At 37.7% G+C, this 13,283-nt stretch overlaps 1 protein-coding gene across 2 annotated transcripts in view; it reads left to right on the plus strand.

Annotated features, from left to right (window-relative positions):
- ARHGAP5 (Rho GTPase activating protein 5) overlaps window positions 1-13,283 on the plus strand; it is a 48,876-nt gene that overhangs the window by 10,983 nt on the left and 24,610 nt on the right. For both annotated transcript variants that reach the window (XM_048484754.1, XM_048484753.1), the window contains exons 3-4: window positions 2,484-6,369; window positions 11,211-11,358. In XM_048484754.1, the coding sequence (XP_048340711.1) occupies window positions 2,650-6,369; window positions 11,211-11,358 (3,868 nt within the window). In that variant the 5' untranslated portion in view covers window positions 2,484-2,649. The remainder of the gene's footprint in view (window positions 1-2,483; window positions 6,370-11,210; window positions 11,359-13,283) is intronic.

Here is a 13,283-nt window from a genome sequence, read left to right on the forward strand (position 1 = left end):
TTCTGGTTTGGTTATGACAACAAGCCCTGAACCAATGGGTATGCAGGATAGTTTTGTGCTCCCATTGATTGAGCATTCGTTGCTGTGACGCTTGGCATATTACTAAATTATATGGAGTATAAGACTGGAGACAGAAAAATATTGATGAAAGAACTCTGAGAATAAAAGACATCCAAGAATTACTCTGAATGTATATTTGGGATTTTTTCATGTAAAAGGTGTAGGAGAAGTAGTAAATGTTATCACAAAATCTCTTGGAAAATATAGAGTGAGGAAAATAGGGTACCAAAGATTAAAGTTCTTTGGGAACGTAGCAGAAAATAGGACTGCAAAAGTAACAATGACATATGACTTTCCTCTCCCCAATTTTCCTCTGAAATGTTGGATTGCTAGAACTGTATTTAATCTCTCTTGCATACCTTATTCAGGAAACACACAGTTCTTTAAAAATGTTGACTCTTAAAGATAAAGACTTCCTAGAACATTCTGCATCATCTTTTTCTTTGGATATTACCTTCCTCCTTGGTTATTACTCCGAGGATGGTATCATCTTCCTCTTTGGATATTAATTTCTGTGCAGTGGGGAAAGTGGGGAGGGGTCATATGTAAGACTGTACTGTGAGAGTCTGTGAAAGAAGTGAATAGTACATTAGGACTACAATCAGAATTTACTTGGGAGTAAATTATGTTGAATGGAACTTCTCATTATACGTCAGTAGGATTGGACTGTGAGAGGTCTCTGAACAATTGTAGAAATTATAATTAAGAAGTAGAAATAGACAGTTCTGGATACCTTTTGAAATGGAATAATTTAGAAGACCACAGGTTTTAGTGGAGTAGAGTAGAATATCACAGAGATACAGAGCACTGTAAGTTGAAAGAATCAAGTGGGGGAACCTATGAGCTTAGTAGGGGAACGGAGCCTTCCAGATAGCCAGGTCTCTATCCCATCAGCCCCTACCAGCACGGCCAATTGGCCATGCTGACAGAGGCTGATGGGAATTGTAGTTCCTGAACATCTGGAGAGCCGCAGGTTCCCTACCCCTGGCTTAGGGGGATCTCATTTCCCCCCATGTGCTCTGTCTTGCGTTTCTGTTTTACATTCCCACAGCAGCCCCTCTCCTTCCCCTCTACATACCTTTATCTACTCTCCCATCTACTTTCCCATCTTCAGCCTTCCCTGTTTACCTGTTTTGCTGTTCTCTCTTCCAGCTTCACCTTTCCTACCTCTGACCTTTATTTTAATTTTTTTAGTCTGTCATGTGGCAGGCCATGGTGTTGATGTGTTGCTGCCCCACTGCTCCCACAGAGGCTTCCTGGCGATTTGGGGAGCTCGCAAAATTCTCTCTGCTGCGGAGAAGCCTGCACAGGCCACAATAAATCTATGCCTCCCAAAAGGTTAGCTTAACTTCCAATTGTGGCCTGCCAGTGCAATGTTGGCACAGGCCGGGAGGGAGCTGATCAAGGTCAGTTCCTCCTCTGGACATGCCCCTGCCCCACTATGCTGGTGGCAGGGGCACTGGGATACTGGGATGGCATCCACACTTCCGCTCCAGTGCTGGGGGGTGGCTGTGGCTGCCGCACACCAGTGGGATTGCCCCTCCATCTGGGTAAGTATTCTGGGGAGCGTGAGTCTACTGGCGCAACAGAGCGCCGTCTTGGGAATTTGGTCTACTCCCTTTGGATGGTTCTCTTGGTGGTTTTAGGGTTTTTATAAATACCTCACAAAACAGGCATATAATAATGGATTAAAAAGACATAATAAATGGGGAGAAATGAAAAAAGACAAACACACTCAAAGCTAAATAAAAACAAAGAGAAAATTAATTGTTTACAGATTAACTCACCAATATATCTTTCTAAAAAGAGCATTTTATATTTTTTGCGCACTTGAAGGTTTCTTTGGACTTGTACAACTATACCCTCTGTCTGTCTCAGAGAGGGAACAACATGTGTTGCTACAGGTCACCTCTCTCAGAGTAGCCTATTTTTCCATCACTGGCAGTTGGAGACCTACATAGACACTGTTGTAAATTGTGACTGTTATGTGCCGCTTAACTATCTGTGTACATTGTGTAAGTAGAGTTTAAACAATTATTAGTTAATGTCAGACAAGAGTTTTAAACTTTATAGTCCTACTGTTCATAACGGTTCTGGGGTTTTTAAAAAGATTATAATAATTTTGCTAATATTTGATTGGAAAAGCATGGAAGTAAGAATTAAGGGGAGTATATAATTAATTATGCTTAGGTGATTTTTTGTAACTTTATTTCCATGTAGGTATATACCTTGTTGTTGTTGCTTTTATTCTAGTTACCTGTTGCTGTTGCCTTGAAAATCACATTGCTTTAAAACCCACGCATGAGGAGATCACTGCTGTTGAATTATTTGAGGCATATTTTAAGTCATTGACACTGTTTGGATGAAGTCAACATTTTTAGTGGAAAGAATTGTTAATTAAAGTATTTTTTCTTTTCTTTCAGACACCTGGACCTAAATACTTAAGTTAATTGCAAGCTTGAAAATCTGAGAGAAACTGAGAACTTATTCTGTGAGCTTGAAGATAATTTTTCAGTGTGTAAAGGCACTTTTAAGAATGAAAACTACACCCAGTTGTGTTAGTGAATATAGAACAATGAGAAGAACACTATGATGGCGAAGAACAAAGAGCCTCGCCCCCCATCCTATGCGATTAGTGTGGTTGGACTTTCTGGAACTGAGAAAGACAAGGGGAACTGTGGAGTTGGGAAGTCGTGTTTGTGCAATAGATTTGTACGTTCAAAAGCAGATGAATATTACCCAGAACATACCTCTGTGCTTAGCACAATTGACTTTGGTGGACGAGTTGTTAATAATGATCACTTTTTATACTGGGGTGACGTAACACAATGTGGAGAGGATGGAATAGATTGTAAAATTCATATTATTGAACAGACTGAGTTCATTGACGATCAGACTTTTTTGCCTCATCGAAGTACGAATTTACAACTATATATAAAACGTGCAGCTGCAACCAAATTGCAGTCAGCTGAAAAACTTATGTATATTTGCACAGATCAGCTTGGATTGGAGCAAGACTTTGAGCAAAAGCAAATGCCTGAAGGGAAGCTAAGTGTCGATGGGTTTGTGTTGTGCATTGATGTAAGTCAAGGATGCAATAGGAAGTTTGATGATCAGCTTAAGTTTGTGAATAACCTCTATATTCAGCTATCAAAATCTAAAAAGCCTATAATAATAGCAGCAACTAAATGTGATGAATGTGTAGACCATTATTTACGAGAGGTTCAGGCATTTGCTTCCAATAAGAAGAACCTTCAGGTAGTTGAAACATCAGCAAGATTCAATGTCAATGTAGAGACATGTTTTACTGCATTGATACAAATGATGGACAAAACCCGTGGTAAGCCTAAAATAATTCCCTATCTGGATGCCTATAAAACACAGAGACAGCTTGTTGTTACTGCAACGGATAAATTTGAGAAACTTGTTCAGACTGTTAGAGACTACCATGCAACATGGAAAACTGTTAGTAATAAATTGAAAAATCATCCAGATTATGAAGAATACATTAATTTAGAGGGAACCAAAAAGGCCAAAAATACTTTTTCAAAACACATAGAACAGCTTAAACAAGAGCATATAAGAAAAAGAAGAGATGAATATATTAATACATTACCAAGAGCTTTTAACACTCTTTTGTCAAACCTTGAAGAGATTGAGAATTTGAACTGGCCTGAAGCTTTGAAATTAATGGAAAAAAGACCAGATTTCCAACGATGTTTTGTGGTGCTGGAAAAAACACCATGGGATGAAACTGACCATATAGATAAAGTGAACGATAGGAGAATTCCATTTGACCTTTTGAGCACACTAGAAGCGGAGAAAGTTTATCAAAATCATGTGCAGCATCTAATATCAGAGAAGAGGAGAGTTGAAATGAAGGAGAAGTTCAAAAAAACTCTTGAAAGAATACAGTTTATTTCTCCAGGGCAGCCCTGGGAAGAAGTTATGTGTTTTGTAATGGAAGATGAGGCTTTTAAATATATTACAGAAGTGGATAGTAGGGAAGTATATAGCAGGCATCAACGGGAAATAGTTGAAAAAGCCAAAGAGGAATTTCAGGAAATGCTTTTTGAACATTCTGAGCTGTTTTATGACTTGGATTTGAATGCAACACCTAGTTCTGATAAAATGAGTGAAATTCATGCAGTTCTGAATGAAGAGCCTCGCTACAAAGCTTTACAGAAACTTTCACCTGACCGAGAGTCTCTTCTCCTTAAACATATAGGTTTTGTGTATCATCCCACTAAAGAAACATGTCTCAGTGGCCAAAACTGCATGGACATTAAAGTAGAACAGTTACTAACCAATAGTCTCTTACAACTGGACCATGGTCGCTTAAATTTGTATCATGACAGTGCCAACATTGATAAAGTTAATCTTTTCATTTTGGGTAAGGATGGTCTTGCACAAGAGCTGGCAAATGAGATTCGGACACAATCCACAGATGATGAATATGCTTTAGATGGAAAAATATATGAACTTGATCTTAGACCAGTTGATGCAAAGTCACCTTATCTTTTGAGTCAGTTGTGGACTTCTGCCTTCAAACCGCATGGATGTTTCTGTGTGTTTAATTCTATTGAATCACTCAATTTCATTGGTGAAAGCATTGGGAAAATACGAACTGAGGCATCTCAAATAAGAGACAAGTATATGGCCAATCTACCATTTACATTAATATTAGCTAATCAGAGAGAGAGCGTTAGCAAGAATCTGCCCATTCTAAGACACCAAGGACAACAATTGGCAAACAAGTTACAGTGTCCTTTTATAGATGTACCTGCTGGTACCTACACACGTAAATTTAATGAAGCCCAAATAAAACAAGCTTTGAGGGGAGTTCTGGAAGCAGTGAAACACCATTTTGATGTTGTAAGTCCTGTTCCTATAATTAAGGACCTTTCGGAAGCTGATTTGAGAATTGTAATGTGTGCCATGTGTGGAGATCCTTTCAGTGTAGATCTTATTCTTTCACCCTTCCTTGATTCTCATTCATGTAGTGCTGCTCAAGCTGGTCAAAATAATTCCCTAATGCTTGATAAAATTATAGGTGAAAAAAGGAGGCGAATACAGATTACGATATTATCATACCATTCTTCAATTGGTGTCAGAAAAGATGAACTTGTTCATGGGTATATATTAGTTTACTCAGCTAAGAGAAAAGCATCTATGGGAATGCTTCGTGCATTTCTTTCAGAAGTACAAGATACTATTCCTGTCCAGTTGGTGGCTGTTACTGACAGTCAGGCAGACTTTTTTGAGAATGAAGCTATCAAAGAACTAATGACTGAGGGGGAACACATAGCTACTGAGATTACTGCTAAATTTACAGCTCTATATTCTTTATCTCAGTATCACCGTCAGACTGAGGTTTTCACACTGTTCTTTAGTGATGTTTTGGAAAAGAAAAACATGATTGAAAATTCCTATGTATCTGATAGTACTAGAGAGTCAACACATACAAGTGAGGATGTTTTCCTGCATTCTCCCAAAAGGAGCTCCATTGCCTACAGTGGCTATCCAGATTCAGAAGATGATACTGAAGCCCCACCTCCTTACAGCCCAATTGGAGATGATGTACAACTACTACCGGCACCCAGTGATCGCTCAAAATATCGTTTAGATTTGGAAGGTAATGAATATCCTGTGCATAGTACACCACTAAATTGTCATGATCATGAACGCAATCATAAAGTGCCTCCTCCCATAAAGCCGAAGCCAATTGTACCCAAGACAAATGTGAAAAAACTGGATCCAAACCTATTAAAAACAATAGAAGCAGGCATTGGTAAAAACCCAAGAAAATCTAGAATGCCTTTGGCATCAGCTGATGATCTAGATCAGTCTGATAATTATGCAGAACCTATAGACACTATTTTTAAGCTCAGAGGTGTTACTGATGATATCTATGCGGTTCCTGATGATAGTCAGAATCGTATGATTAAAATTCAAAATTCATTTGCTATAAATAATGTCCAAGGTGATGAAGAAAATGGATTTCCCGACAGAACTTCAAGGACCCACGGAGAAAGAAGACCTTCAAAATACAAATATAAATCTAAAACTCTGTTTAGCAAAGCCAAATCTTACTATAGGAGAGCACATTCAGATGCAAGTGATGATGAAGCTTTTACAACTTCTAAAATGAAAAGAAAAGGAAGACATCGTGGCAGTGAAGAAGACCCACTTCTGTCCCCTGTAGAAACATGGAAAGGTGGCATTGATAACCCAGCAATTACATCAGATCAAGAGTTGGATGATAAAAAGTTAAAGAAGAAAACCATGAAAGTGAAGGAGGACAAGAAAGTAAGTGTTTACTGTTATTTTGTTCAGTCTTTAATATGGCTCTTTCTCCAATACAAAACTTGTTTTTTTGTGTTACAGAGTTATCTTAACAACATCTGCTGTAGTTCTGGTTTGCTGCATATGTGTACTTCAGATATTGAGAATGTTAACTAGTGGTAAAGGGTCACTAAAAACTTGCTTTGTTGCTGAGGTAGAACCATTATAGCAAATGAGAGTTATTGCGGATTCTCTTATTGAATTCTCAGCTGATGGGGTTCAGTTTTAAACAATGCATGAGGAGGTACATGATTTTAACGCATGATTTGGTCTTCAGATCTTTATGAGATATGCATGTGTGGTTCAGGCATAAGTGAAGACATTAACATTTGAAATACTATTTCTTTTCTGACTCAAACACTTATGAAAATTAGGAGATTGAGTCCTTCAGAATTTTTATGTTCCTCTATGCTGTGAGTTATATCCAATGACAGGTTTTCCTTGGACTGACTTACCCTTTTCAGATGTGGTGATTTTGGTGATTCACCTTCAGCATTGCTCCCCCATGCTGCTTGTGCAAGTTCCCTCCAAATTCCACGAACAAAATTTCAGATTTTGTATAGTAGCTTATAGTGGGAGTGGGGAGGGGAGGAGAAAAGATCTGTGCACTACTGCATATGCAAGCCTCAGTTTCAAAGTGTCTAGATTGAACTTAAAACACAAATTGATTTGCAGTAATGTACTGTCTGTGCTATGTTGGGTGAGTTAGGAGATTATCTGACTTTGTTGTATTGTGGATAAAGTGGCTTGCATAATCACTGCAAGAGTCCTATAAGGCAGGTCAGTATTTTAGTTATGGCCTGAAACTCCGAGAGAATGGCTTGCCTTGGCAGAGGTGAGATTTGATCCAGGGACTTTCCTCAGTAGTTCAGTATTATAATCACTACACTAGGCATCTGTTATCCTGTCAGTAGCCAGTCATGAGTATGGCACTAAATCCATATATACTTTCATCTAGTACTCAGATACTAGATCTAGTTCACAGAGAGATATTTGGAAACAACCAAGTTTTACACATGGAGTACCACTTTTGATGGGCTGCCAAATGTTCAAAAGGGGTGTTACTGCACAGAGGCAAGCTCTTGCTTATTTAAGCTTGCTCATCTTACTATTCTGCCCTGCCTTTAGCTAAAGTGGTTGTAGAACTGTTTACAATGGGAAGTGCAAATCTAATGAGTAGTTTTGTAGATCAGTACAAACTGCTTGTCAGGTCTTGCATATTTTTCTGGAGTGGGGCCTGGCTAGTTGGAATTTATACAGAAAGAACTTATAGATTGGCAAAAACTGTTGCAGTTGATCACTCCATAGAGTCCCTTTGTTAGTGCTGCATTCTCTGTTAGCAATTGCTGTAAATTTATTTACAACATTTTAATACCACCTTTCTTCTCAAATAGGATCTCCAAGGCAGCAAACATTTGGCCATCTCTTAAAATAATATATAAAATTATTTAATAAAAACAAATAGACACACAATGCCAGAACTAGAGAGAAGAGCCCATAACAATTATTGGGGGTATGCCAAACACATATGAGATGTCTAACATTAAATATTGAATGGGATAATTATTGTCTACTTTTAGAAACTTGACTGTAAAGGATTCAGTCAATATGCCTTTCAATACAATATTCAGAGTGAAAGATATGAGAATGACATCTGCATAACAGTCAACTTAGTTTTGGAAAGTGATCAATCTTTTCAGCTCTTAAATGTTTGTGGGCTTGTTTCAGCCAAGCACTAGAAGAAGGGTTACAATCCTGGTCAGTGGAGGCCCAACAAATACAATTCTGATTTGGTACTGCCATTAATACATATTAAACTTCCTTTCTCATAATGTAAGTTCTCTCTCAAACCCAATAAATAGTTGTTGCCAAATTGATTTGAAGCTGCTAAGCGCCTGAAAATGTTTTTAAAATACATGGTGTTACAGCATTTTTGGTAACATTATTTCTGCTTTGCAGTGCAGTGTTTTATTTCTGTTTAAACTTGATATGCAGATGTCATGAAAAAAGCCCAAAGATTTTGAGTTGCCTGTCCAAGGCACCTTAACTGCTTCAGTAAGCCATTTCAGCTCCGCAGAATATCCTACATCAAGAGATTGTGCAGTAGTTGGTAAAACCTTGGCTGATGTAGAGTACAGGAGAGATGCTGACATAACAGTAGAACTAAGAGGCTCTGGTGACCTTTGTGGAGCATGTTAATTCTATTGAAATAGATGAGTGGACAGCTACCCTGTTTCCCCGAATATAAGACATCCCCGGAAAATAAGACGTAGTAGAGGTTTTGCTGAAGTGCGAAATATAAGGCATCCCCCAAAAGTAAGACGTAGCAAAGTTTTTGTTTGGAAGCATGCCTGACAAACAGAATACAGAAATATAAGACATCCCCTGAAAATAAGACATAGCACATCTTTGGGAGCAAAAATTAATATAAGACACTGTCTTATATTCGGGGAAACACGGTATGTCCACAACACATCCATAGTTCTTTGAGTGTTAGAATTACTGTGTTGAAGGTTTTCAGTAGAGTTTGATGGTTTTTGTAAACATTGTGAAGGAATTCCAGGCTATGTATGTTTGGATTCCACATGGTAAGAGTAGAAGGGAAGACGTACTTAGCCCAGTTTTGCCTGCACAAGCAGTAGAGCGATGACTACAACAATGCATGACCCGTCAGTATTTATGATGAAGTAACAGTATACATATAGAGCAGTGGATAGAACAACAGATGATTGACATGATTGCCTTTAATTTGGTTTTTGAAACTGTATTTTAAAAACACTTTGTGCTACGCTTTGCTTATGTGAAAAAGATAGTAGGGGCATAATCACTTTCACTATGTCTAAGCTAACAGTGAGGAGTAATTTACTGCTTCCTCTTGTGCATGGACTGTGGCACACCTGGAAATATTCCATGGCTCTTTAAATTTGTTCAGGTTTGACATAATTTTGACATAAAGATGACTATAACACTTCAACCATGTTTGATTTATTTTTTCTTAAACATACCTATTTCTGTTCAAGTTGCTTTTGGTATATAATGATTAACATTGACTACTTTTAAAATTTTGTTTCAGTAAATACAAGTTAAAATAAGCATACTGCTAAGTCAATCATATTCTGCTTAGGGGACTGGGCATTTATGTTTTTCCAGAAAACCCACAGCATTATTTCCTACAGATACTAATGATATTGGAGTAATGTTTTGATTGGATTTGTTTATTATTCTCCAATTTATGCTGTATAATCATGAAAGAGGTTGTATGGGTTAAACTTTATTTTTAAACTTGTTTTATATGATGCAATACATATTCTGAAACTTCTTGCAGAAGTTTTGTATTGTGCAAGATTTATGTACCATTGAGAATTAGAGATGAAGAAGTAAGGACACGTTTTGTAAGAACTCAGCTATGCCTCTTTATTTAAAGGTATCCAGATTTTTGCTTTAAACTATTGTTCGTGCTAGGTAGTAGCTGAACATTTAGCATTACTTTATGTAGTACCAGACAATTAGCCCACATAGCTCAGTATTGTCTGTAATGATTGGTAACAGGAGAAGAGTTAAATAAATGCTCTTGAGATCCTTTAATTGAAAATGTCAGGGATTGAACCTGGAAAATTCTGTGTACCACTGAGTTATGGCCTCTATTATTTTATTTGACCAGAAGATCATTTAAATAATGGGGCTGATTTTTTTGGAAGCATGAACTAGTTATGTTGAGTTAGCTTGTCATGTTGACAAATTTTCTGACATCTGGTTTGCACAGTTCTTATAACGGATGAAATATCTCTTGACAAGTCTAACACCAGATTTTCAGAAAAAATTGAAAACAATTTTTTTAAAGTATTCCTGAAGCTTATCTGCCTCATCTATATATCTATTTCTAGTAAAGCCTTGTAAAATAATAGAACACTTGTAGCTTTAAAAACAGGTGGTTTCAGTGGCTGCTGCAAGGCAATAGAAATGGTATTGCCACCCTTCCAGGATTGGTTTCTGCTGGAAAAGGCAAGGGTGTTGGGCAGGATCCTTCCAGGACTTCTTGGGCCTTTGAGGAAGGACTTATTTGGCAAGTCCTGGCAACTAACCAAACAGGGATACTTATTAGAATATGACTCACCCAGGACTGACTGCTTGCTACTATTCAACAGCAGCCACCCAATGAAAGCCAGTGTGGTACAGTGGCTAGTTTCAAACTAGGATTTGAGAAACCAGTTTGAATCACCAGTCTTCTGTGACCTCAGACTAATCTACATCAGTGAAGGAGGACAAGGTGGAGGGTTGGGCAGGTCACGAGCGTGGTAGTTGGGTGGAGTAGGTAGATGATGGTACTGCTTCTGAGGGCGAAAGTGAAGAAACTAATCTGGATGGGCAGTCAACAAAGGAGTAGTGCCTTTCTTCTTCTTTCTCAAGCTATGCTTAGGATCCCCTCCTGAGGAAGAAGGCAGTGAGGGCAGAGCAGCCTGGAGGAGAATTTGGTGATAACTCTTCTTCCTTCCCCAGTGGTAACTCCTGTCTCTTCCCTTACATGGGAATAGGCACATGGGTTGAAAGGGGAAGAAATAACACTTTCCTGCCACGGTTGGGAGGTGAGAGCTGGGAAATCCCTGTGGATCACTGGGTTCAGTTTACTGATGTGTACCGTTTTGTAAGTAAAACAAAAATTAAAAAGCAGTTTAGCGTGTGTCCATGCTACTCTCCCTTTTTTGGTGAGAAAGCTGCGCTGCAATTTGTTGAGATATATAAAGAATTTTCTTTTGGTGTTTTCAATTGCATGATGTATACTGACATTCTTGACTATTTTGTCATAGCAAAAAAAGAAAACTAAGACATTCAATCCACCAACTCGTAGAAATTGGGAGAGTAATTACTTTGGGATGCCCCTGCAGGATTTGGTTACACCTGAAAAGCCTATACCACTCTTTGTTGAAAAATGTGTGGAGTTCATTGAAAATACAGGTAGGAAACATGTTTAATTTCAACAACATTTGATTGTTTTCTTGGTGGCTTTTTGTGCATTTTTCATTCATAACTTTATAGTATGTGTTAATACAGAACTACCAGGTTAAGATGAGTGCTGAAATCTGCTTACTTTCAGTCCCTTGCCAAAAAAAGAGATTGATTTAAATTTACTGCTTTCTGTGGAGAAACTGGAATGTTTTACTTTGTTTAAATGCAAGCACCTACTCGCTCTTGATTTGCACTTGGGAAATCCGAGCAGGAAACTGTGTTATGGAGCATTATAGACAGCATGTTTCTTTTATTCAATTATGTACTATTTGGTATCTGTGTACTTTCCTTGTTCTCTGCTCTTACTCATTTTGTTGCCATCCTAATTATGGTTCCTTATAATAACCAGTGTGTCACAGTGTTGGACTAGGATCTGGGAAACTCAGAGGTTCAGCCACGTAGCTCACTGAATGACCCTGGATTAGTTACTTTTTCTCACACTAACATGAGTTGTGAAGGCAGAATTGAACTGCTTGGGTAAGGTCAGGATAAAAATGCAAGAGATAGTTGACTTAACCTGGTACCATTTTCATGCCTTGTGAACCAGCTTTTCATATTAAATATGAAAGAGAATCTTTGGCTCTTGAAATAAAAGAAATTCTCATTTATTTAAACTCTGATCTCTAATTTTTCAGAAGTTTTGAAATGTGTAGGTAGTTGAGAAACGACAAGAGAGCATTGGTGATCTAAAGTACTACTTCCGTTATTTTTGCATATCTTGTTCAGTTACATTTTCAACTTCAGGAATCATCACTTTTTCAACTTCAGGAATCATCACTTTTTGTTAATCTTAAATCAGATGTAATTGGCAATTTAGTTGCTGAGAGAATTTCTGTACTGGTTTAAGGTTATTACAGTGTATGTATTGTCTCCATTAGTTATTATGCATGTAGAGGAATATTTGAAAGATACTTCTTGATATTTGACTCTATTTAAATATTTTTAGAGGGGAAACAAGGTAGCTTACCACTCCCCCCCTCCCAAACATTAGAAACACCCACAACATAGTGGCTTCTGATCCAGCTGTGTTGGTTCACTTAAGGTGACAAAAATTGCAAGACTTCACATCTCTCTCCAAATTTATTAAAGAAATTTAGCTATTCCATCCAAATTTTAATCAACATTATAAAGTTTCATTCAAAATACCTATTATAATATTTTGAAGAAAATCACCTTTGAAAATAGATTCCTGCAGGCTATCCAGTCCCAATTTATCTAAATTTTCGCATTCAGGGGTGTGGAATGGTATCAGATCTCAACCGATTTTGGAAGCTGAGCAGGGTTGGAACTTGGATGGGAGATGCCAAGGAAGAATTTGCAGGGGAAGGCAATGACAAGTCTTTTCTGTTTATCACGTGCCTTGAAAGCACTGTTTATTGCCATAATACTGTAGTCTCATGTACAAATACAAGGCAGATCTCAGCATTCAGTATACCACAGGAAAAGAAATTTAGTTGCTCAAGTACTGTGCTAAATATTTCTAATAACTGTCACTATAACACACTAGGGAATGAAGGCATTAATATTCTTTGACAGCAGTCATGACACATGATCCAGTGATTTTCTGTGATGCTGACAAGTTCAACAAAGATTCAAGTTGCCTACGAGAGAGGCTAGTAAATTCATGTTTCAAAAATACTTCAAAAATTTACATGCATAAATGAATTTTTTGTGCACAGTGGATTTTGATAGGTTGTGTGAATGGATGGAGCTTTTTCATGCTGGTTTCATTTTTCCACGAGTGTGAATGTTCCATAAATAAGCTGTAGTCGCAAAACTTTGAAAAGTAAGTTTTGAAGGACAACAGTACATTAGTTAATGTAGTTATCAAAGTGATCTAAAGCACAGTTAACAATCTAAGCTGTATTACCTAT

This window comes from Sphaerodactylus townsendi, linkage group LG02 (assembly GCF_021028975.2).
Source record: "Sphaerodactylus townsendi isolate TG3544 linkage group LG02, MPM_Stown_v2.3, whole genome shotgun sequence".
NCBI lineage: Eukaryota > Metazoa > Chordata > Lepidosauria > Squamata > Sphaerodactylidae > Sphaerodactylus > Sphaerodactylus townsendi.